The sequence below is a fragment of the Vitis riparia genome, chromosome 4 (genome assembly GCF_004353265.1).
Source record: "Vitis riparia cultivar Riparia Gloire de Montpellier isolate 1030 chromosome 4, EGFV_Vit.rip_1.0, whole genome shotgun sequence".
NCBI classification, from domain to species: domain Eukaryota; kingdom Viridiplantae; phylum Streptophyta; class Magnoliopsida; order Vitales; family Vitaceae; genus Vitis; species Vitis riparia.
The window spans coordinates 4240942-4266225 of NC_048434.1; the positions used below are offsets into that span (position 1 = coordinate 4240942).

Genomic DNA, 25284 nt, shown 5'->3' on the forward strand with positions numbered 1-25284 from the left:
CCTTGTATATATATATATTTCTCAATTGTAAGTAGATTATTACATTAATGAGAATCAAAGTCTTTCTTCTTTCTCTCTCTCAACATGGTATCAGAGCCAAGGAAGAAACCTAATTCTTTCCTGTTTCCCGTGTCATCAACTCCGGGAAACTTTCCGGTGACCGTGTTTCATTCCGGTCACCTTCCCCATCTCCCAATACTTTCCGGTCATTCGGATCGTCGACAGAAACCACTCACCGCCGGCGAACTTTTCCGGCGACGTATTTTTCCGACACCGACCATACCAAAAGGAGCGCTTGGAGGAGATCTCCAACTTTTGTGAAGGCACCGGCACCAAAAGAGCCTCCACGTGCAATTTTCCGGCCGGCGGCTGCATCTCAAGCGCCGGCGCGTGGAGGGCGCGTGAGGTCTTTTGCGGCGACACGCCTCCTCCTCCAGCTTCGCCTGACGCCGACCAGCCTCCCTACCTCTCTGGTTCTCCCATCCGAGCCCTGCACGTACCTCTTTTGGGGATTTTTGTCTCCGTCGGCCCTCCAAACAGTCTTTCCGGCGAAGCTCCGACTACTTTTTCTCCACTCCAATCCCTGCACGTGCCTTGGGAAGTGTTCTTCTACCTTTCTGGTGGTACCACGCCGCGATCTGAGGCCGTCTCCCTTTTTCGGTGGTGCCACGCCGCAATCTAAAGCCATATTAGGCTCTCTTCGATCCAAACATACTTCATTCTCCAGATAAGTAGATATGACTACTAAAAATTCCATTTTTTCCGCTGTTATATCTGAATCTCCTATGATTACTTCGGAGAAATTGGTTGCAGTGACAATTATCTTTCCTGGTCTGCCTCTGTTGAACTTTGGTTTATGGGTCAAGGATATGAGGATCACTTGATTACACAGGAGGCAGATATCCCTGAGGTTGACCGCATACAGTGGAGGAAGATAGATGCACAGTTATGTAGTGTATTATGGCAATCGGTTGATCCCAAGATTTTTTTTCATCTTCGGGCCTACAAAACTTGTTTTAAATTTTGGACTCAGGCCAAAGGATTATATACGAATGATATCCAGCGTCTTTATAAGGTGGCTTCTGCTATTGTCCATCTCAGCCAACAGGACTTGGATCTATCTACTTATATTGGCCAGATTGCCTCTCTTAAGGAGGAGTTCTTGACTGTGATGCCTCTTACTCCTGATGTTGGGGCTCAACAAACACAGCTTGACAAGTTCTTCATGGTTCTTACTCTTATTGGCCTCCGTCCGAATCTTGAGCCTGTCCGCAATCAGATTCTTGGTAGTTCATCAGTTCCGTCCTTGGATGATGTGTTTGCTCGCCTCCTCCGTATCTCCTCCACTCAGACTTTGCCACTTGATAGCACTTCAGATTCTTCTGTGTTAGTTTCTCAAACTAGCTCTCGAGGAGGCCGCAGTGGTACCCGAGGTAGAGGTCAACGTCCTCATTGCACCTATTGCAATAAACTTGGCCACACTCGCGATCGTTGCTATCAGTTACATGGACGACCTCCTCGCACTGCCCATGTGGCCCAGTCCTCTGATTCTCCGCTGCCTCAGCCTCCGAGCTCTTCCGCATCTCAGGCTTCTGTTGCCTCTGTTGCCCAGCCTGGTAATGCCTCTGCCTGCCTTACCCACACATCTTCTCTTGGACCCTGGATTCTAGATTCTGGAGCTTCTGATCACTTATCTGGTAATAAGGATCTTTTCTCCTCTATTACTACTACCTCTGCTTTACCTACTGTTACCTTAGCTAATGGTTCTCAAACTGTGGCTAAAGGTATTGGTTTGGCCCTTCCTCTGCCTTCTCTACCTCTCACTTCTGTCCTTTATACTCCTGAATGTCCTTTTAATCTTATTTCCATCAGCAAAATCACTCGTACTCTTAATTGCTCTATTACCTTTTCTGATAAATTTGTGACCTTGTAGGACCGGAGTACAGGGAAGACGATTGGCATAGACGTGAGTCTCAAGGCCTCTATCACCTCACCTCGGATTCATCTCCTACAGTTTGCATTTCCACTGATGCTCCTCTCCTCATTCACAATCGTCTGGGCCACCCTAGTCTCTCCAAGTTCCAGAAGATGGTCCCTCGTTTTTCCACTTTATCGTCGCTTCCGTGTGAGTCATGTCAGCTTGGGAAACATACTCGTGTCTCGTTCCCAAAGCGTTTGAATAATCGGGCAAAGTCTCCTTTTGAGCTTGTCCACACTGATATTTGGGGTCCTTGTCGGACTGCGTCTACTTTAGGATTTCAGTATTTTGTCACTTTCATTGATGACTATTCTCGATGTACTTGGTTATTTTTAATGAAAAATCGAGCTGAGTTATTCTCTATTTTCCAGAAATTTTATGCTGAAATCCAAACCCAGTTCAATATTTCTATTCGTATGTTACGCAGTGACAATGCCAGGGAATATTTTTCAGCCCCATTTACTTCGTTTATGTCCATCATGGGATTCTTCATCAGTCTTCTTGTGCTCATACTCCTCAACAAAATGGGTAGCTAAACGCAAGAATCGACATCTTGTTGAGACAGCTCGTACTCTCCTCCTCCATAGTAATGTTCCTTTTCGTTTTTGGGGGACGTTGTTCTTACCGCTTGTTATTTGATTAATCGTATGCCCTCCTCTGTCTTACATGATCAGATTCCTCACTCTCTTCTCTTCCCTGACCAACCACTTTATTTCCTTCCTCCTCGTGTCTTTGGTTGTACTTGCTTTGTTCATATTCTCACTCCTGGACAGGACAAGCTTTCCGCCAAAGCCATGAAGTGTCTCTTCTTGGGATACTCCAGACTTCAGAAAGGTTATCGTTGTTATTCCCTTGAGACTCATCGATACTTTATCTCCGCTGATGTCACCTTCTTTGAGGACTCACCATTCTTTTCCACCACTTCTGAGTCTCTTCCTATTTCTGAAGTCTTGCCTATTCCCATTGTCTCCCCACCTGATGCTATGCCTCCTCGACCACTTCAGGTTTATCATCGTCGCCCTCGTGTAGTTGCTCCTCTCCCTTTTGCTGAGGCACCTGCTGACTCACTTCCTATCCCTTCGGCTTCACCTACCCCGGCTCTGCCTTCTCCTAATGACTTACCCATTGCTGTTCGGAAAGGTACTCGCTCTACTCGTAATCCTCATCCTATTTACAATTTTTTGAGTTATCATCGCTTATCTTCACCCTATTTTACTTTTGTTTCTGCTATATCCTCTGTTTCTCTTCCAAAGAGCACCCATGAAGTTCTTTCCCATCCAGGCTGGCGACAGGCAATGGTGGATGAAATGGCTGCTCTACACTCTAATGGCACTTGGGATCTTGTTGTTTTACCCTCGGGTAAATCTACCGTTGGCTGTCGTTGGGTCTACGCAGTTAAGGTTGGTCCTGATGGTCAGGTTGATCGCCTTAAGGCCCGCTTAGTTGCTAAAGGCTATACTCAGGTTTATGGTTCTGATTATGGTGACACATTCTCTCCTGTTGCCAAGATTGCTTCTGTCCGTCTGCTTCTCTCCATGGCTGCCATGTGTTCTTGGCCTCTTTATCAATTGGATATTAAAAATGTCTTCCTTCATGGTGATCTTGCCGAGGAGGTTTATATGGAGCAACCTCCTGGTTTTGTTGCTCAGGGGGAGTCTGGTTTAGTATGCAGGTTACGTCGTTCTCTATATGGCTTGAAACAATCTCCTCGAGCATGGTTTGGCCATTTTAGTTCTGTTGTTCAAGAGTTTGGCATGCTTCGCAGTACAGCAGACCATTCAGTTTTCTATCATCATAACTCTTTGGGGCAGTGTATTTATCTGGTTGTTTATGTGGACGACATTGTCATTACAGGCAGTGATCAGGATGGTATTCATAAACTAAAGCAACACCTTTTTACCCACTTTCAGACCAAAGACTTGGGGAAACTCAAGTATTTCTTGGGAATTGAGATAGCTCAATCCAGTTCTGTTGTGGTCCTTTCCCAAAGGAAGTATGCTTTAGACATCCTGGAAGAAACCGGTATGTTAGACTGTAAACCGGTAGACACACCTATGGATCCGAATGTCAAACTTGTACCAGGACAGGGGGAGCTTTTAGGAGACCCCGGGAGATATCGACGGCTCGTAGGTAAATTGAACTATCTCACCAATACTCGTCCAGACATTTCTTTTCCTGTGAGTGTTGTTAGTCAATTCCTACAGTCACCATGTGATAGCCATTGGGATGCTGTAATCCGCATTCTTCGATATATCAAAAGCACACCAGGCCAAGGTGTGTTGTACGAGAACAGAGGTCATACTCAGGTTGTTGGTTACACAGATGCAGATTGGGCTGGCTCACCCACAGATAGACGTTCCACTTCAGGGTACTGTGTTTTATTGGAGGTAATCTAATATCTTGGAAGAGTAAGAAACAAGATGTAGTGGCCAGATCTAGCGCTGAAGCCGAGTATCGAGCTATGGCTTTGGCAACATGTGAACTCATATGGTTGAGACATCTTCTTCGAGAGTTGAGATTTGGAAAGGATGAACAGATGAAACTCATATGTGATAACCAGGCCGCATTACATATTGCATCCAATCCAGTCTTTCATGAAAGGACCAAACATATTGAAGTTGACTGTCATTTCATTAGAGAGAAGATCGCATCAAGATGTGTTGCTACAAGTTTTGTTAATTCAAATGATCAACTAGCTGACATCTTCACTAAATCTCTCAGAGGTCCTAGGATTAAATACATTTGTAACAAGCTTGGTGCATATGACGTATATGCTCCAGCTTGAGGGGGAGTGTTGAATATAATGTATTTATAGTGTATAACCTTTCCTTGTTAATATAGGACACATATATGGTAGGACACATGTATGGTAGTTAGGACTCCTAGCCTTGTATATATATATATTTCTCAATTGTAAGTAGATTATTACATTAATGAGAATCAAGGTCTTTCTTCTTTCTCTCTCTCAACATGAAGAAATAGGAATTTTTATCCATGACTACTCTAAATAGTCTTGGATATTGGGATCCCAAAGGTTGGCCCCCCCACCAAAAGTATTCCCAGAACCTAATTTTTTCTCCATCTCCTACCACAAACAAAGTAAACTTGGAAAGCTCCTAAAAGACTTGTGCAATAGCCTTCCAAGGACAATAATGTGACCATTTGACTATAGTATTGGCATCCCAACCATTAGAGTGTGATTCATAAATGCTTAAAATAACCTGATGTCATAGAGTTGAACCCTCTCTAAGGTGCCTCCACAACCATTTCCCTAAGAGAGCGAGATTCCTTAGAGAAATCTTCACAAATTCCAATCCCCGTTTTGCCTTCGGATTACACACTACATCCCAACTAACAAGATGATCTCTTTTACCTTCCCCAACCCCTGACCATAAAAAATCCCTTTACAATCTCTCAATTTTTGCAACCACTGAAGCGGGTATCTTAAACAAGGAAAGGAAGTAGCAAGGCATGTGGGTGAGGCAAGATTGGATAAGAGTTATCCTACCTCCAAAAGATAAATAAGCCTTTTGTCACCCATCTAATCTTCTCGAGATCCTCTCAATCACTGGATCCCAAAAGCCACAAGCCTTAGGATTCCCTCCCAAAGGAAGACCCAGATAGAGTATAGGTCAACCAGAAGCCTTGCAATCAAGCAACTCGGCCAACCTAGAAAGATGACTATGTTCAAGATTGATGTCATAAATATTACTCTTGTCAAGGTTAACCTTAAACCCAAAAATATGGCCAAACACTAGCAATAAACTCTTAAGAGTCTGCAATTCTTCCTCACTAGTGTTAGAAAAGAAAATGGTATCATCTGCAAATTGCAGATGGGACACCCTTATTCTGTTCCTACCCACCCTGAAAACCTCCAACGAATTTCTTTCATCTGCTCTCAATAACATCCTGCTCAGTACATCTGCGACTAAAGTAAACAAAAAGGGGGATAAAGGGTCGCCTTGTCTTAAGCCTCTAGATGCCTTGACCCACCCTTTAGCGTTTCCATTCACTAAGACTGCATAAGAAACCGTGGAAAAACTTCTCATCCATTTCCTTCATCTAGGACTAAACCCCTTCTTCTTCAACACATGATCCAAAAAATCCCAACTCACATGGTCGTAAGCCTTTTCAAAGTCAATTTTGAAGACGATTCATTTCTCCCCTAATCGTCTTTTCTCATCCACTATCTCATTGGCTATGAGAACTGCATCCAATATTTGTCTCCCTTGAGCAAAAGCGCCTTGAGTAGAATGGATAGTTTCATGTAGTACCCCTCTTAGACGCCCTGATAGCACTTTGGCTATGATCTTGTAAAGACTAGTGATCAAGCTAATAAGTCTAAAGTCTAAGATTTTCTGTCATGCTTTTTTTGGGCAACAAAACTATGAAGGAGGCATTAATGCTTTGATTGATAATTCCGCTTCTGTGAAACTCTGCAAACACTCTTACTAAATCCTTCTTGATCACATCCCAACAATCTTGAAACACTGCAATGGTAAAGTCATCAAGCCCCGGCGCCTTATCCCTATCCAACTGAAAAATGGCCTTAGAAATCTCTTCTTCAATAAAAGGGGAGTCCAACCTAGACGCACTCTCTTCAAATATAGGGGACCAATCTAAGCCTTCAGCTCTCCAAGACTCTCCAGTAGGACTCGTGTAGAGCTTTTCAAAGTAAAGTAAAATCTCCTCTGTGATGCTCTCGGAATTATTCAACACTAAGCCTCTTTCATTCTCCAACACCTTGATAAATTTCCTATTTCGCCTGCCATTAGCCACTTTATGAAAAAACTTTGAGTTACAATCCCCTTCCTTAATCCATTTCACCCTAGCTTTTTGTCTCCAATGAATTTCTTCCCTCAAAATTAATTTCTCTAGCTCCCATTTTCTTAAAGCTCTTTGAACTAAAAGTTCAGAAGTGAGACCCCCTACTTGCTCAATGGCATCAAAGTTAGCTATTTCATTTAGGATGCATTTTTTCCTTTCATTTAGCTCTCCAAAAGAAACCTTATTCCACTCTTTCAATTTGGCCTTAACAAATTGTAATTTCCTCATGAACTTGTGACCTTCCCACCCATTTCCTTGAAAACCTCTCCACCAACTTCTAAAGCATTCCTTGAAACTAGGACGTTGCAACCACATATTCTAAAACCTAAAAGGTGTTGGGCCCCACTTGAACAGGTTGGTATCCAAAACTATTGGCCAATGATCCGATGTCCTTCTTGGAAGAACTTCTTGAAGGCTTTGAGGAAAGAAATGCCCTCACTCGTTTGAGTAAAGAAATCGATCCAATCTCTTACACACGGGAGACTCTTGCATGTTTGACCAAGTGAATGGTGCGTTCCGTAAAGGTGGATCAAGCAATTCATATTCTCTTATTAAACCATCAAAGTCCTTCATGCTTAAAGTTAAACTAAAACCTCCCAATTTTTCTGAACTTCTCCTTATGACATTAAAATCACCGCCCACACACCATAATGGAAAAGATAGGTCAAAAAGGTCTAAAAGCTCCACCCAAAAATCCTTCCTAAGTAAGGGATTGTTTGGGTCATAAACTGCGGATAGCCATAGAGGTTCGCATCCATCGAAAGCAAACTTAACTGAGACCGAAAAGGATCCTATTACCACCTCCTCACTACGCAGTTTTTTAGAGTCCCAAATAGTCAAGATCCCATCTGAAGCCCCGCATGTTGGAAGAACAACCCATTCCTTATTTCTGACCATCCAAACACCACCCACAAACCTTCTGTCACACTCCACCTTTTTTGTTTCCTGGATCATCACAACATCCAGATTCTCTAACCTCAGAAAATCTTTAACTACCCTTCGCTTTTTCCTTGATCCCAAACCCCTGGTATTCCAACTAATTATTTTCATGGAAAAACATCATAGACCCTAAACCTCCAAACTAGTTCCAACAGGTCTCACATACCTGTGGAGCATCTACTTTTCATCCTAGAATATACCTTGATATCCAAAGAGCTTAAAACCTCACGCACTTTAGCCATTTTCCTGGGGGATAGGCCTTCTAATTGGAACTCTCCCAATGGAGAGACCACAGCATCACCCTGGCTAACTATAACCAGGTTGGAAACCTCATTAGGCAAATTAGACTTAATGGGGTTAAAACTCTCGAGCAACTGGTTTGAATAAGCAAACTGGGACTCCACCACATCAAGGTTAGGATTGCCATCAGATTTTTGACATAAAGTACCATCATCGTCTTTTTTGGAAAAAATTTCAAAGATTACTCGATTTTCCATAGGAAACTAAGACTGAATGACTGAACTAGGAAGATCTGGAACAAAAGGGCTCAGAAATGGAAGTGCTAAACCACAAAAACGGGGAAAAGAAGACAAGTGTGACTGAGAAGGTGAAGACGAATTTACCTCCATGTTTTCTGCTACCAACATTTCACAATTCCCCTTAAATCTAAGCCCTTTACCCCTGATTTATGGATTAGAAGGCAAAATTGTGACTGATGAACCACGAAGATCGGACCCCACTCAGCCCAAAAATCCTTCTTTGTCTTCTTCAAAATAGGGTTTGCGCAAAGCCACTTCGCCTCTTGATGACAAAGTCCCTTCCCCCGAACACCGTTTTCGAATCCTTGACGATCGACAAAAAATGGGAGGACTCACACTGAATCCTCGTTCGTGGAGCCTCTCGTCTAAACATCAAGATCTACTGATACAGCTTTCCCCTTTCCCACTGCAAAAACTTCTTCGCTTCGTAACAAACCCATCTTATCAGGGGGCTTCTTTCCTCCTATTCTTTGGCCCAACCATGACGGGCCTTTTAAGTTACAGCCCACTTTTGCAACAGTTAGTGGACTAGGATTGGGAAGAGACTGGGCCTTTTTCTCAAAGGCCCGACCATCCTCATCTGAGAAAGCCTCGTCCCCATCGGCCCTAGCCACGCCCGACTTCTTTGTCCCAACTAGCCCAATGTTCAGTTTTTTTGAATTCAAACTGGGCAATGAGGGAGGTAGGAACCAGCTGTTCCCCACCTCCTGACCTCTCTTTCCACGTGTCCCCACTAGAAAAGCTTCAGCCATAATCTTTTCTCCTCCCTTCTTCTTTCTGCCAGCTTCCCCAACACGAAAACTTCCTCCAGCCGTTGATCTATCTCTCTCCGCCTGCCTTCCACCACCTGTCCCCGAGTGAGATGCAAAAATCTCCCGAGTCAACTCCCATTACACTGCCTCTCCTAACATCTTCAACTCCAACCACTGCGACAGAAATTCTAAACACCCAATCCCCGTCTGTCACCTCGATCAAAGCAAGGAGAACTGACCTATCCTTCATTGCAATTCTTACCCTCGCCTTGCTAAGATCAAACAATTTCAACGTTCGCCAATCAATTTCAGTCACCGTCCCCCACTGCTCCACTATTTTCTTCAGATGAACCTCAGACCAGAGATAAAATGGCAATCCCCGTATTTCAATCCAACCTCCTCTGAACTTCCCCTCAACTTCTGAATTTTCCTTTGGCGACCACCTTCTCAACTAGACTGTATTCCCTCCCTCAATCTTAAGAATCCTTAAATCCTGGAAAAAGAGAGCTTCCTCAATCGTTTCTACAAAAAATACTCATTTTCTATGTTTCTGAGCTTCCTCTAAGATTTGCTTCATTTCTATGTTTCATTTTAGGTTTACTGTACAAACATTTTTAAACCATATCCTTTGAGTGTAATTCAACTTAGTTGGCTTTCAATATGTACACCCTAGGGTTGGGCCTACAGGGTTAGGTCCTATATGAGTTTCAGGAGATGTTATACTTGTATAGACCTTTTTGTTCCTTTTGCATAGCCCTCCTTGTATAGTGGAGGTTTCTTTAGGTCTTATTGATCAGGTTTGTATATCATGGGGAGGATTTTTTATCCTTCTCATGTTTTTGTTCATTCTTAATTAATACATCTGTTTGTTTTTTTTATCACCAAAAAAGAAAAAAAAAAATGTGTTTGTCTACCATGGTCATCAAAGTGAGGTAAGCAAAGAATAAGATCTTCAATTGCCACTTAATCCTAGCCCATGTCTTGGGATCAAGTATGTTCTTGAAGGTCAACTTTGTGTCTACTCAATAAGATTGATACCAAAAATTTTTTGTGAAATGACAAGGCAAACCATGCTCTGAAAATACATGGGTTACAATAACAAATTTTCAAAAGCTTAACCTGAATCTCTATGAATTGCATCAAGCATGTAACTCATCGAAACCAAGTTCTTTCAAGCCAGGGGGAATTGATGAGGGAAAGCTTTTTAAAGTATATTCAAGGAAGAAAAGGAAAGGCATAAATAAACTCTATGTAGAATTAATATTAGTTGAAATTAAATTAGGATTAGTATTTGTTTGAGTCAAATTAAGATTAGCTAATTAGGTTATAGGACAATTAGAATTAGAGTCATTAATGAGTTACTAGAATCCTAGTAGACTTTGGATTTCTTATCCTAGAGGACCTTAGTGAAACTCTCAGGTTTCTATCTTTTTTTCTTCTTATCTTCTTTCTCTCTATTTTATTTCATTTTATTCTGTTGGCATAAACTTTATCCCTTGTTCCTCTCCGTAAACCCTAAAAAATAAAAAATAAAACCCTAGCCCACCTATTTGATTGTAGGAAACCATCCTAGGGTTGTCCTACAACAAGCTCCCTAGTACTTGTTTTAGACCTAACGGAATGAAAGAAATAGGAACCCGTTTAATGATGCCAAATAGCCAAGTCAAGCAATGAAATCTTCTTTCATGTATAGTTTTTTGAATGGGTTAAAACGTACATAGATGACCATTCAATATCCATGATAGGTTTTATCAATTGATTGAGTTCCAAGGAGAGTGAGCATGTTTTTTGTTTTCTCTTTCCTAGGCTAGCCTTTTGACACATAGTACATCATCATGTATACTTTGGTGTGCCATTTCTAAGGCACTATTAATATATATTTTTATCATTACCTATCAAAAAAAAGTCAAGGGTAATGAGATTGAAATTCCTAAAGCCTTTCAACCCTCCTCCTCTTAGAACCAAGACTAGAAATGCAACATTTAACTCCTCATAAACACCTCCTTAGCAAATAAAAAAAAAAAAGGAAGCCCAAAAAGAATCCTTAAAAAGACCAAAATTCTCATCCATAATGATGTCCTAAATAGTGCTACTAAAAAGCCAAAGAAAATTCATCTAGGCCCCAAGGTTACACCCCAACCCACCTAAGTTTTATTTACTCAAAGACTTGAAGGACAAACCATCTATGCTTGATCTCCAATCCCCCAATTCTGATATAAGAAGCTGAAAATAATTCAACACCCTTTCTAAAGAGTTTGTCTTTCCCACCATCCACTTTTGAGGACAAGGCAATAAAATTTCAGTTTACTTCACTGTTGAATATCATTGTACTTTTGATTACGATGCAACAAAGAGGCTCATCCTTCTTGTACTTTTGATTACAATGCAATAAATTACAGTTTCTAATAAAGAAAATGTGAATGTCTATAAGCACAATTCTTCATCTTTACTGTTGGGTATCATTTTGATGACAAAACATTTATATCAATATAATTTTAACAAATTTTGCTCATGACAATTGCCAGAAAATCTAACATTAGTTACCAGCCAAACACTGAAACATTGTAGGAACTAGACAGGACCCTTTAAAAATAACCATGCAAGTGAGTATGAGTTACACTTTTGTTTTAAGAAACCTAACCAAAAAATAAAATCAAAACATCAAATTTCTATTTCTTTTCCTCGGTTTTGTCAACAACTAAAAGCAAGCAACATTGGAATTGGGAAAAGTTGAAAGCTTTCCAAGATACATTGAGGCACTGCTTAAAAAAATAAATAAATAAATAAACACTTATTGGAAAAAAAAATCATGATATAAATTCTAACCCTCCACACGGTCAAAACAAAACAAACATCAGAAATTAATTTTTTTTTTTTTTTTTTTTTATAAGTAAGGATATGCATTAAAAAGGCAAAACGCCGCAAAGCATACAGGAAGTATACAAGGCAACTTATGCCTCAAAAAAACAAAGACAAAGAATCACCTCCCTCTAAGTGGAAGCTATCCACTCTAAGAAGCCTATAAGGGAGAACGCCTCCTCTCCTACATACAATTTGGCCCAACTCCACAAATTACAAACAAAAAAATTCTTTAACTTTTGAACATTCAATATCCCCCCCCTAAAAGCTAATCTATTCCTCTCCTTCCACACCGTCCAAAAAATACACAACGGAATGGCATCCCATATCTTTTTCCTTTTCTTTCCCACAAACGGTCCCCTCCAACTAGCTAAAGCCTCCTTTACAGTTTCTGGAAAAACCCATTTCACATCAACTAAACCAAAAACAATCTCCCATAATGCTCTAACCACTGTACAATGTATAAGGATATGATTTACACTTTCTTCCTCACGGCCACACAAAAAGCAACGGTTTGGCAGTTGAAATCCTCTTCTTTGGAGCCTATCCAAAGTTAGCACCTTCCCTCATGCCGCCTCCTAGGCAAAAAAAGCAACCTTAGTTGGCACCCTTGCCACCCAAATACTTCTTGCAGGAAAACCTATATCATCAGACTTCGCCAACAAACTATAAGCTTCCTTTACCCTGAACTGAACACTCTTTCCTTTCCTCCACAGAACTGAGTCTTCCTCCAAGGAGGGTTTGAAACCCCTCAAAATGTGGAGAAAGTCCCCCACCAACTCCAACTCCTAATCATTGAAGTCCCTCACAAAGTGAAAGTTCCAATTTCCTTGGCCCAAATTCTGATCCCACATTTCCTCAACCGTTGAATTCCTTTGCACAGCCATACCAAAGAGATGAGGGAAACACTGAGACAATGGAGCTTCTGAACACCACACATCTGTCCAAAATCTGATCATGTTGCCTTTCCCTACTCGGAATGTCATGTTATCCCAACACCACTCTGATTCTTTCCAAATCTCCTTCCAAACCCCTACTCCAACCGCCCCATTTGCCTTTTTGGGCCTCCAATCAAGACCCTCCTGCCCATACTTCACCTTGATCACTTGTCTCCACAGGTTATCTTTGTCACAAGCATACCTCCATATCCACTTGCCAAGCAAAGCTTTGTTCAACAAAGCTAGCTTTCTAAGTCCTAGCCCACCTTTATCCTTGTCTGTACAAACCACCCCCCACTTGACCAGATGAACTTTTCCCTCCATATGTCCCCCTCTCCACAAAAAATCCCTTTGTAGTTTCTCAATCCTTCTGACCACTATCTTAGGCATTCTGAACAGGGACATTTGATAGATTGGCATGCTAGCCAAAGTACTTTTAATTAAGGTGACTCTTCCACCTTTAGAAATATATTGCCGTTTCCAAAGAGCTAGTCGCCTCTTTACTCTCTCCTCCACCCCATCCCATATATAAGGCGCTCTGTTTGGAGCCCCTAAAGGGAGACCCAAGTACTGAGAGGGTAAAGCCCCCACCCTGCAGCCAAGCTCAACCGCCAACTCCTCCATCTCCATCACCTCTCCAACTGGAATGATTTCACTCTTGGCTAAATTAATCCTTAGCCCTGAAGCCGCCTCAAACCAGAATAAAATCCAACTTAAGTGAGTGAGATGATCCTTTCTAGCCTCACAAAATATAATTGTGTCATCAGCAAAAAACAAGTGAGAAATGCTCATTGGGGACCACTTCCACCCCTGATGTTGCATCCTGATAAAAACCCCCCTCCACAGCTCTCCTGATAAGAACATCTAGCACTTCCATCCCCATAATGAAAAGATAAGGAGACAGAGGATCCCCTTGTCTAAGTCCTTTAGAGCTAGGGAAGAAACCTGCAAGCACTCCATTGACCAACACTGAGAATTTAGCTGAGGATATACAACTCCACATCCACCCCACCCACTTAGACCCAAAGCCCATCTTTTGTAACACCTTCAACAAGAACTTCCAATTGATGTTGTCGTAGGCTTTCTCTATATCCAATTTGCATATAATACCCCTTCCTTTTTGTTTCTGCCACGTGTCTATCACTTCGTTTGCAATTAAAGAGGCATCAAGGATTTGTCTTCCCCTCACAAATGCATTCTGAGAAATGGAAACCACCTTGCCTACTACTTTCTTCAGTCTATTAGCTAGCACTTTAGCCAACAGCTTGTAAAGCCCCCCCAAGAGACTTATAGGTCTGAAATCTCTAAGATCCTCAGCCCCACATTTCTTGGGAATCAATACCAAGAAGGTATTGTTGAGACTCTTAAGGAAAGAGCTGTGATCATAGAAGTCTTTGAACATTTCTAAAAGCTCCTCTTTAATGAACTCCCAACAGCTTTGCCAAAATGCCATAGTAAAGCCGTCCGGACCGGGGGCTTTATCCCCATTCATCTCCATCAAGGCCGCATGGATTTCATCTTCTGTAAAGGGCCTCTCCACGTACTCAGCCTCTTGTGGGCTGATCTGGTCAAAATGAAGGTTCCCTATGTCCGCCTTCCACCCGTATCTTCTGAGAGCAAACTTTGGAACTCATTAGCAATTCCTTCCCTGATATCCTTCTCCTCCATCAGCCACACTCCATTGATCTTTATTCTCTCCAAAGAGTTATATCTACGGTGAGCGCTTGCCATGCGGTGAAAGAAACCCATGTTTCTATCCCCCTCCTTCAGCCATATTTCCCTAGTGAGCTGTCTCCAATGCGTTTCCTCCATTATCACCCATTTTCTATAATTATCCTTTGCCTCTTTCTTAAGCTCTGTTTCCTCCATAGTCAGAATTCTTTCACTTTCCTCCCTATCCCAGAATTCCACCTGCTGCAAGGCTAAGGATTTGTTGCTCTCCAGCTGCCCAAAAACTTCTCTATTCCAGACTTTCAATTTCTGTTTGATTTCCTTCATCTTAGTAGCCAATCTGTAACTAACACTGCCCCTAACCTCAATTCCTTGCCACCAGCTGTGAACTAGATCATTGAAGCCCTCTACCTTCAGCCACATATTTTCCAAATCTGAAAGGGTTGGGCCCCGTCTTATCCCCCCCCCCCCCCCCCCCGTAATTGGAAAATGATCGGATACCAGACGGGGCAGCCTACGCTGATTAATCCCATTGAATTGGTCTATCTAACTAGGGGAAACTAGGAACCTGTCCAATCTTGCCCATGCCTGATTGTTCAGTCCTCCATTCCAAGTGAATTCACCCCCCTGAAGGGGAAGGTCCACCAGCCCAGCTCATCAACAATTTCAGCAAATTTCCTCATTGCTGAATTTATTCCCCTCTGACTACTCCTTTCCCGTGGAAACAGAGTAATATTAAAATCCCCCCCTATACACCAGGGGTCTTCCCACAGCCCTCTGATCGCCCCAAGCTCATCCCATAATGCATCCCTTTCCACTTTGGAAAACAACCATACACTCCCGTAAAAATCCATATAGCCCATTCTCTACATTCCGAAATCTGCAAGACAGCGTGAACTAACCCTCTTCCCAATCTATAATATCCAATGTCCTTGTATCCCAACATATCAGAATTCCTCCTGAAGCCCCTTCCGCATTCACGGCTTTCCAAGCTAGGAATCTTCCGGATCCTAAGCTTCTCGCAATGCTGTCCGACATAGCTTGGATTTTTGTCTCCTGAATACAAATTACATCCACCCTCTGGTTCCTTATGAACGTCTAATAACTTTCGTTTAGAGCTATCATTTGCTCCCCTCACATTCCAACTCAGAATTTTCATCTTCATTGGGCAATCACAATCTGACGCCCTTTGCCTTAATGTTTGACACAATAGCATTGATTAAATAAAGAATGATCATACATGCATATAATAAACTAAAACTACTTGTTTTGTGCTTTTTTTGGCATAGGCAAAAAAAAGAGCCTAACAAATTTAGAAAAAATCTGATGTAACCACACCAATTCAGGGATAGAGGATTTTGAATGTCTTATGTCTATTCTCAATTGTATAAATCTTTCATCGTCTTCCCCATATGTGAGAATTTGGCTATTATCGTCCTCTTGACTTATTTTCAATCAGATCTTTCTTCTTAGCCCTATCTAATCAATCCACACCAATTTTCTTCTCTCTAACAAAATTCATATGAAAATTAAAAGCTCCATCAAAGGTCAAGGCATTTGCTTGGTTACTGGCCAACAAGAGGGTTAATACTAATAACTTGCTTCAGATGAGAAGAACTTTCAAAGCCTTTAGTCTAGATCATTGCACTTTGTGTATGGGCAATAGAGAATCCATAGATCACCTTTTATACATTGTTTGATGATTGGAGTTTTGGCACATTTTTTTACATTGTTCGATGACTTTAGAGGTTTTTTTTTTTTTTTTTTTTTATAGGAAACAACAAATATATACATTGAAAGAAAAGAAGTACAAAAGAAGGATGAGGAATCCTCCCACCAAAGATAAAACTAAACAACACAATAAAAGAACAAGAAACTACACAATGAAAACTACGAACAAGCTCTCTTGGCTAAACCATCCCATTGGAACTACACACTGCTAGTCAATCTATTTGTAACATGTTAAGGGAATGCCCTTCAAAACCACGGAACAATAAGCCCAAAGAGAAGCTAGGAAGTGAATGGAATCCCATAAATTCTTTGAATTCCTAGCTTTGTCCTCAAATATCCTAACATTCTTTCCCACCACACATCCCAAATTAAAGCAATGCACGCATTTTGCCACAAAACTATCCCTCTTTTGGAAGTGCCAAAACCTTTATAATTGATAGACATCATGTCTGAAATGCTTCTCGGAGGAACCCAATCCATCTTGGCTAGCTGAAATAATTTGTGCCACAACCCATGGACAAGGAATAATTTTGGAAAGATGATCTGTTGATTCTCCTTACTTCATACACAACTTAGAAATGTTAGGACTAAGAGCTTTGTAGGGTCTTCTCAATTGCAGCAAGTCATTAGTGTTTACCTTCTTGTGTGCCACTAACCAGACAAAGGACTTGACTTTGAAAGGGATTGACTTGAGAATTCCATACAAACTTAGTAGGAAAACAAGGAGATAAATCGGGCACTTGGGACAAGGCTATAAAGAAAGACTTGACTGTAAACTATCCTGAAGAAGATAAAGACCAAGATCTCGCATCTGAAGCCGAGGTGGATAAATGCATACAATCAAGAGATCGCATGAGGCATTCTAGATCTTCTATCTCAGAATCGGAAAGATTATGACGGAAATTAAAGTTCCAAGAGAAAGGGCGAGCAGAACGAGAATTGAAGAAATAGGACTATTTTTATCCGTGACTACTCTAAATAGTCTTGGATATTGGGATTTCAAAGGTTGGTTCCCCCACCACAAATCTTCCTAAAAGCGAATTCTTTCCCCATCTCCTACCACAAACCGAGTATATTTGGAAAAATCCTAAAAGACTTGTACAATAGCCTTCCAAGGACAACGATGTGACCATCTGACTAAAGTGTTGGCATCCCAACCAATTGTATGTGTCCCATAAATGCTTAGAATGACTTGATGCCACAGAGCTGTACTCTCCCTAGGATACCTCCACAACCACTTCCCTAAAAGAGCGAGATTCCTCAAAGAAATCTTCTCAAACCCCAAACCCCCTTTTACCCCCAGCTTACACACTACATCCCAACTAACAAGATGATCTCTTTTACCTTCCCCAACCCCTAACCAAAGAAAATCCCTTTGCAATCTCTCAATTTTTGCAGCCACTGAAGTGGGAATCTTAAATAGAGAGAGAAAGTAGCTAGGAATGTGGGAAAGGCAAGAGTGGATAAGAGTTATCCTACCTCCGAGAGATAAGTAAGCCTTTAGCCACCCATCTAATCTCCTTGAGATTCTCTCAATCACTGGATCCCAAAATCCACAAGCAATTGGGTTCCCTCCTAAATAAAGACCCAGGTAGAGTATGGGCCAATCAAAGCCTTGCAATCAAGCAACAAGGCTAGCCAAGAGAGATGATTCTGATCAAGGTTGATGCCAAAAAGATTACTCTTGTCACGATTGACCTTAAGCCCAGAAATTTGCCCAAACACTAACAATAAACTCTTACTAGTTTGCAGTTCTTCCGCGCAAGAGTTAGAAAAGAAGATGGTGTCATTGCAAATTGCAGATGGGACACCCTAGTTCTATTCCTACCTACCCTGAAACCCTCTAACAAACTTCTTTCCTTAGCTCTCAACATCATTCTACTCAACACATTTGCGACGATAGTGAACAAAAAGGAGATAAAGGGTCACCTTGCCTTAATCCTCTATATGCCTTGACTCACCCTTTAGCATTTCCATTCACTAGAATAGCATAAGAGACCGAAGATAGACAACCTCTCATCCAATTCCTCCATTTAGGACTGAACCCCTTCATCTCCAACATGTGATCCAAAAAATCCCAATTCACATGGTCATAAGCCTTTTCAAAGTCAATTTTGAAGACAACTCCTTCCTCCTCTGATCGCCTTTTCTTATCCACTATCTAATTGGCTATAAGAACTGCATCCAAAATTTTTCTCCCTTGAACAAAAGCACCTTGAATAGAGTGGATAGTTTCATGTAGTACTCCTCTTAATCGCCCTGATAGAACTTTGGCTATTACTTTATATAGGCAAGTGATCAAGCTAATAGGTCTCAACTTTTTTTGGGCAAAAGAACTATGAAGGAGGCATAGGTGCTTTGATTAATAATCCCGCTATTGTGAAACTCTGCAAACACCCTCACTAAGTCTTCCTTGATCACATCCCAACAATCCTGAAACACTGCTATGGTAAAACCATCAGGCCCCGGCGCCTTACCCCTATCTAACTGAAAAATGGCATTAAAGATTTCTTCTTCGAAGAAAGGGGAATCCAGCCTAGACGCACTCTTTTCTGAGATTGGGGACCAATCTATGCCTTCGACTCTCCAAGACTCTCCAGGAGGACTCGAGTAGAGCTTTTTAAAATAGTAAGATTCCTCTATGATGCTCTCGGAATTATCCAACACCAAGCCTCTTTCATTCTCCAAAACTTGATGAAATTCCTGTTTCGTCTACCATTAACCACTTTATGAAAAAAATTTGAATTGCAATCCCTGTCTTTAACCCATTTCACCTTAACTTTTGTCTCCAATGAATTTTTTCCTCAATATTAATTCCTCTAGCTCCCCTTTTCTTAAAACTGTTTGAGCAGAAAGATCAGAAGAAAGAACCCCTTCTTGCTCAAAGGCATCAATGTTAGATATTTCATCCAAGATGCTTTTTTCCTTTCCTTTAGCATTCCAAAAGTATTCTTATTCCAATCTTTCAATTTTGCCTTAACAAATTGTAACTTCCTCATGAACCTATGACCTTCCCAACCATTGCCTTCAAATTCTCTCCACCAACTACTAAAGCACTCTTTGAAACTTGGATGTTAGAACCACATATTCTCAACCTAAAAGGTGTTGGGCCCCACTTAAAAGGATTGGTATCCAAAACAATCGGCCAATGATCGGATGTCCATCTAGGACGAACTTCTTGAAGGCTTTAAGGGAAGAAAAGCTCTCACTCATTTGAATAAAGAAACCGATCCAATTTCTTGCACATTGGTGACTCTTGCATGTTGACCAAGTGAAAGGGCATTCCGTAAGGGAGGATCAAGTAATTCACAATCTCTTATAAAACCATCAAAATCCCTCATGCTAGAAGTGAAACTAGAGTCACCAATTTTTCTGAACTTCTCCTTATAACATTAAAATCACCGCCCACACACCATAATGGAAAAGAAAGGCCAAAAATGTCTAACAGCTCCACCCAAAAACCCTTCTTAAGTAAGGGACTGTTTGGGCCATAAACTGCGGACAACCACAAAGGTCCGCATCCATCCAACAAAAACTTGACTGAAACAGAAAAATATCCAATTACCACCTCCTTACTGCTCAATTTCTTTGAGTCCCAAATGATCAAAATCCCTCCTGAAGCCCTGCACACCAGAAGAGCAGCCCACTCCTTATTCCTAACCGACCAGACACTACCTACAAACCTTCTGTCGCACACCTCTCTTTTCGTTTCTTGGAACATTACTACATCTGGATTCTTGAGCCTTAAAAAATCCTTAACCACCCTTCATTTTTTCCTAGAACCCAAGCCCCTAGTATTCCAACTGATGATTTTCATAAATACAACTCACTGACCCTAAACTTCCAAACCAACGCCAACAGATCTCAACTATCTGTGTAAAATATGTTCTTCCGCCTTGAATACACCTTAATGTCCAGGAACTTAAGACCTCACAGACTTTGGCCATTATGATGGGGGAAAGGCCTTCAATTTGGAACCCACTCATCGGGGGGACTCCGCATCACCCTGGCTAACTGTAACCAGGTTAGGGGCCCCAAGAGTCGAGTTGGGATTGGGCTTAAAGGATTTAAAACTCTCGGACAAATGGTTCAGACTAACTAACTGAGACACTGCAACATCTTAGTTAGGATTGCCAACAGTCCCAAGACAAAAAGACCCATCGTCATCTTTTTTGGAAAAAATTTCATATATAACTCAAGGTTTCGTAGGAAACTGAGACTGAATGGCTGAATTGGAAAGAACGGGAACAGAAGGACTCAGGTGTGTAAGAGCCAAGCCAGAGGGAGGGGGAGAAGAGACAGAGATGACTGAGAATGTTGATAAGAAGATACCTCGAGGTTTTCCACTACCATCATTCCACAAGACCCCATAGAGTTGAGCCCTTTTCTCTGGTTATTGGATAAGAAGGAAAAACCGCGTCTAATGAGCCATGATGAGGAAAACCCACAAACCCCTAAAACCTGCTCTATCTCACCTTTAGAGAAGTTGCGCAATTTCTCCTTCCCTTTTGAAAGAAAAGGAGCCTTAAGAATAGACCTTTGATCCTTGTCTCCACTCGGCGACGACGTTCCTTCCCAATCCCCGGAACACCTTTTTCGACTCCCTGACAAATGACTTGGACTCGCATTGAAGCTCCGTTCCAACTATGTTCTCGCTTCGAAAGAATCTTCCTTCGAAAGATCATCGCTAGCTGACGAAGGTCTCTCAAGTGTTAAAGGCTCGCTTCGACTTCGACCCCCTTGTCGGCAACCAGAACTTGGAGGGAACAGGGCATTCCACAGCTTCTTTGAACCACACTTCAACACAGAACCCCTCAATTGAGCTCCAAAATCCTCATAGCCTACCTTCCCCTTTCCCTTTGCAAAGGGGTCATCTCTGCGTAAAGAGCCCTTCGCAGAGATGGGTTGTTTGCCTCCCATTTCTTGGCCAAACAACGAAAGCGGGCCAATAAAAGAAACTCCCCTCTTCTAGCCCAAGTCAGTTTCAACCTGTGGACTGGGCTTAAGAGAAGATTGGGCCCTTTTCCCTTGTTTGGAGGCCTGAAGCCCATCCTCAACATTTGATTGGGCTTTGTCCCTTCCATCCCAAACATCTCCATCTTGCCTTGGCCCGACATACCCTGTTCTCAGAATATTTGAATTCAAACTGAAAGACTGGGATGGTTGGGACAAGTTGTTCCCCACTGTCGGTCTTCTCTTGCCACGTGTCCCCACAGGAGCAAAATCAACCTTTTGACAAACTTTTCCCTCTTTCATTCTGCCAACTGCCCCACCAAAAGCCCTACCTACAGCCGTTGATTTAGCCTCCTCAGCCCTCTTTCTGCCACCTGTCCACAAGTGAGGTTCAAGCTTCTGTTGAGTTGACTCACCCATTTCTCTTCCTCGCCTAACGTCTTCCTCTCCAGCCACTGCAACTGAAACTGTGAACTCCCATCCCCTATCTAATACCTTGATCAAAGCTGGGAGAATTGATCGTTCCTTCAATACAACTCTCACCCTTGCCTTGCTAAGATCAAACAATTTCATTGTTCTCCAATCGGTCACTGTCACCGTCCCCCACTACCCCATAATTTTCTTCAAATGTACCTCAGACCATAAATGAAATGGCAAACCCCGTAATTCTATCCAACCTTCTCTGAATTTCCCCTCTATTACTGAATTTTCCTTTGGCGACCATCTTCTTAACAAGACTGTAAGCCCACCCTTGATCCAGATAAACCTTAAATCCCGAAGTGATAAAGCTTCCTCTATGGTTTCCACAAAAAATAATCCTTTTCCACCAGAGAAGGGATGATAGTCACCACACCTTTATGCCCTAATCTTTTCGCCAAAGCCCGGCCGACCTCGGCCCAGTTAACAGAACCAGCATGACATTCGCACACCACAGCTCTTGCCCATCTCCTGACTGGAACAAGGCCTCCTCTCCTCGGTCCTTCTTCTCTAACTACATTCGCGAAGGATCGGCACAAAGGACCCACATGTTTGTGAAAAGTCCTTTTTCCCTGCACTGTCTTCCCTTTTCAACAGTACTCGAGGAGGGACCACCAACATTGAAGACAACGTAATCTTTAGATTTTCTCATCCCCTACCATTCTCTCCCTCAAGTATTACCAGGAAAGTTGACTTTCTGTTAGAAGCGAACTTTGAGAGCCTTATAAACCTACCATGATTGTTGAAGCAAACCTCCATTAAATGTACTCTGGTTTTTCCTCTGAATTTTCTGTTGAAACCCATGAAATTCTTCATCTCAATGGCCTTCGTCAAATGTTCTATCATCCAACCAACCTCTTCCTTCTCAAAACCTAAGGCGAAAACAGAGCCTCTACTGTGCTCTGAAAGCGAACACCATTTTCCCCCGGCCTCACCTTCGAACCTAACCAAGAAGGTCTTCCTCTCCTCAGAGACCTTCAACGTCCTTGGCATTGTTTTTACTCCCTGATGACTTTAGAGTTATGGCACAAGCTATTTAGACTAACCAGATTGGATTTGCTTCCTCCTACAAGTATCAGTGACATATTAACAATTTCCTTTAAGGATTTGGGAAGCACTACTAGAGGCAAAGTTCTTTAGCCAATCGCTTGTGTTACACTGATTTGGATATTTGGTAGGAAAGAAATGCAAGGATCATTGAGAACAAGAGGAGGACTTTAGAGATGATATGGGATCTAGTCTACTTTTATTCATCTTTTTGGACCTCTACTACTACAATCTACAGATTTCAAAGGCATTCCTCCTAACATTATTCCAACTAGATTAGATTTCAATATATATATATCAAAAAGGTTAAAATAGCAGTGTTGGATCATTTTAATGTCTATTGGAGCGTACTTCTTTTCCATTGTTTTTTATCAGGTTTTTTAATTTAGGGAAGGATTTCTTATCCTTCTCTTGTAATCTCATTTTTTTTTTATGAATATGTCCTTGTTTATGATAAAAAGACAGAAAAAAAAAAAAGAAGCCATCAAACTCACAGGTTAAGTAGCTCAGATGGAGCTGCACGCAACACAGTTAATGCTTCCTTCCATCTCCACTGGCGTTCAGATAAAGGTAAAAGACTTTGCAAAATTGACAAGCGCCATTCCCAATCATCAATGAAATGTCTAGCACTTGAGAGTTTCCATTCTAAGGCCTGTCTTCCACCAGTAGTGACACCACCAGCCAATGCATGATCTTGTTCCAACGCAGCAGATGGTAAATTATTATGTAATACATCAAGTAGCAACTCTATGAAAGATGTGACCATTTTGTTACCCCCTTCATAAGTAGAAAGATCAGTACGTTCCCAAGCAGACTTAATGTCCAATTCAGAATAGCTCCCAGGTGAGGCACAATTTGTCAAATTGAGAGAGATATCATCCATATGCAAAAGTGAGACAATAATGGTCACCATCAATATCTGCATTATTGAATAGATCCACCTTCAAGTTAGTGTAGAAAATAAATATTAGGAAAAGCAGAAGAACAAATTTCAAACACTTAAAGACACAACTTGAGAACATCTGGGGGGTTCAAAAATAAATATTCAAATTTATGGCAATCTTAATAGAACATTGTTATACAGTTTATTCAATAGGAACTTAATTTCTAGAATTTAAAGTAAAAGAAATGCCGTTGTGGGAGGAATCCTAAAGGAGAAGTGCTGCAGAAGGGCTATGCTTGCCATTCTTAGGATGATCGGATTAAAGGAAGAACATCAGGATTTTTGAGGATGAGTGGAAGCCTTAGGAAGGTTTGCAGGATGCTGTCAACTACCTCGGTTCTCTTTGAGATTCACTAAAGAGTTACTAGGGACACCTTTAGTAGGAATTTGCTGGAAGCAAGAGAGGTATGCAGCAATGTTAGTAGTACTCTATGGGTGAGGGCGAAGTGGCTCTCCTATTAGGTTATATTTCAACAGTTATTCATCAGAAAACTCAGTAGATTCCCATTGGAGGAGTTTTCAGAGATCAAGATGGGCAGTAGTGTGATTACCTAGTCAGTTGGCTTCAGTTTGGAATTGAGTTGAAGATCCCAGTATTGTTAGAAGGTTTGATTGACACAACTTCTGCAGGCCTTAGGCACTTCTTGTAGAAGGGCATTCGGCTACTGTTCTCACATGGATTTCAGGGGAAAAGAAAACCTTGAAATTGGATATGCATACTCTAGACACTTTTAACTTCTTAAGAAGCTTTGTTGGTTCCCTTTCTTAGAGGCCTCAGAGACAGATGCTTTGGCTAAAGATTCTTCCATCCCTCAATTCCCTTATTTTTCCTTCAATTAGATGCTTTGTCAGCTCCTGAATGTTGGTTAGTAGTTACTGGTGTTTCTTTGTCATGTTTGTCTTGAAGAAGAGCTCATGCCCCTTGTGCTTATCTATTTCCTTGATAAATTGTTGTTTCCAGCTTTAAAAGAAAAAGTAGGAAAAGTAAAATAGCTATTAGATAAATTTTTCTAAGAACTTCATCTTTCAACTCTAAGAACCATGTGATTCCATTTTTGACAGAGGTAATGTGTCATTTTCCTTGGTTTTTTTGGGAACTGGACTTCAAACACAAGAAAGAATAAAGAGAAGCACAGCCTTAACAATTCCAGAAGTACAAGACATCCAAAGAAAGCAAAAATCACAGGGATGACCTTGCGTGGGATATTATTAATGGCCTCCATATGGTTCCTCATGTCTTTCAAATAGTATATAGCTTTTTGGTGGTAGCTTTCTGTTTCATCAATTGTACTCCTTTCCATAGCTCCAAGTGCAAGCACAACAGATTCCAGAGCATATCGCATGTTTGGACTCCCGCATAAGTTCAACATCTTGCATTCTACAAAAATAATTTCACAGACCATATCAGCACATATTGAATGGATAAAGATGTATAACAAAGAACAAAAGCTCTAATGTCAAAGTAGTCCATAGTTGGAAATTTTTCTTGAGCTACAGACAGTAATAGTCAAGTATCCTTTTTGTACAGAAATTCCACCAGCACATTAAATCAAAATACCATTAACTGTAGAGGCTCACTCTCACAATACTAGGAATCCCTCAAACACACTATGCAAAGACAATACTTTTT

General features: G+C 41.4%; 1 protein-coding gene across 1 annotated transcript in view; it reads right to left on the reverse strand.

Moving 5' to 3' along the window:
* Positions 1-24992, reverse strand: part of LOC117912662 (protein DDB_G0276689) — a 67327-nt gene extending 42335 nt beyond the window's left edge. The window contains exons 1-2 of the mRNA XM_034827349.1: positions 24848-24992; positions 23206-23630 (exon numbers count right to left, since the gene is read on the reverse strand). Coding sequence (XP_034683240.1) covers positions 23206-23630; positions 24848-24955 — 533 coding nt within the window. The 5' untranslated portion in view covers positions 24956-24992. The remainder of the gene's footprint in view (positions 1-23205; positions 23631-24847) is intronic.
* Positions 24993-25284: the final 292 nt, after the last annotated feature.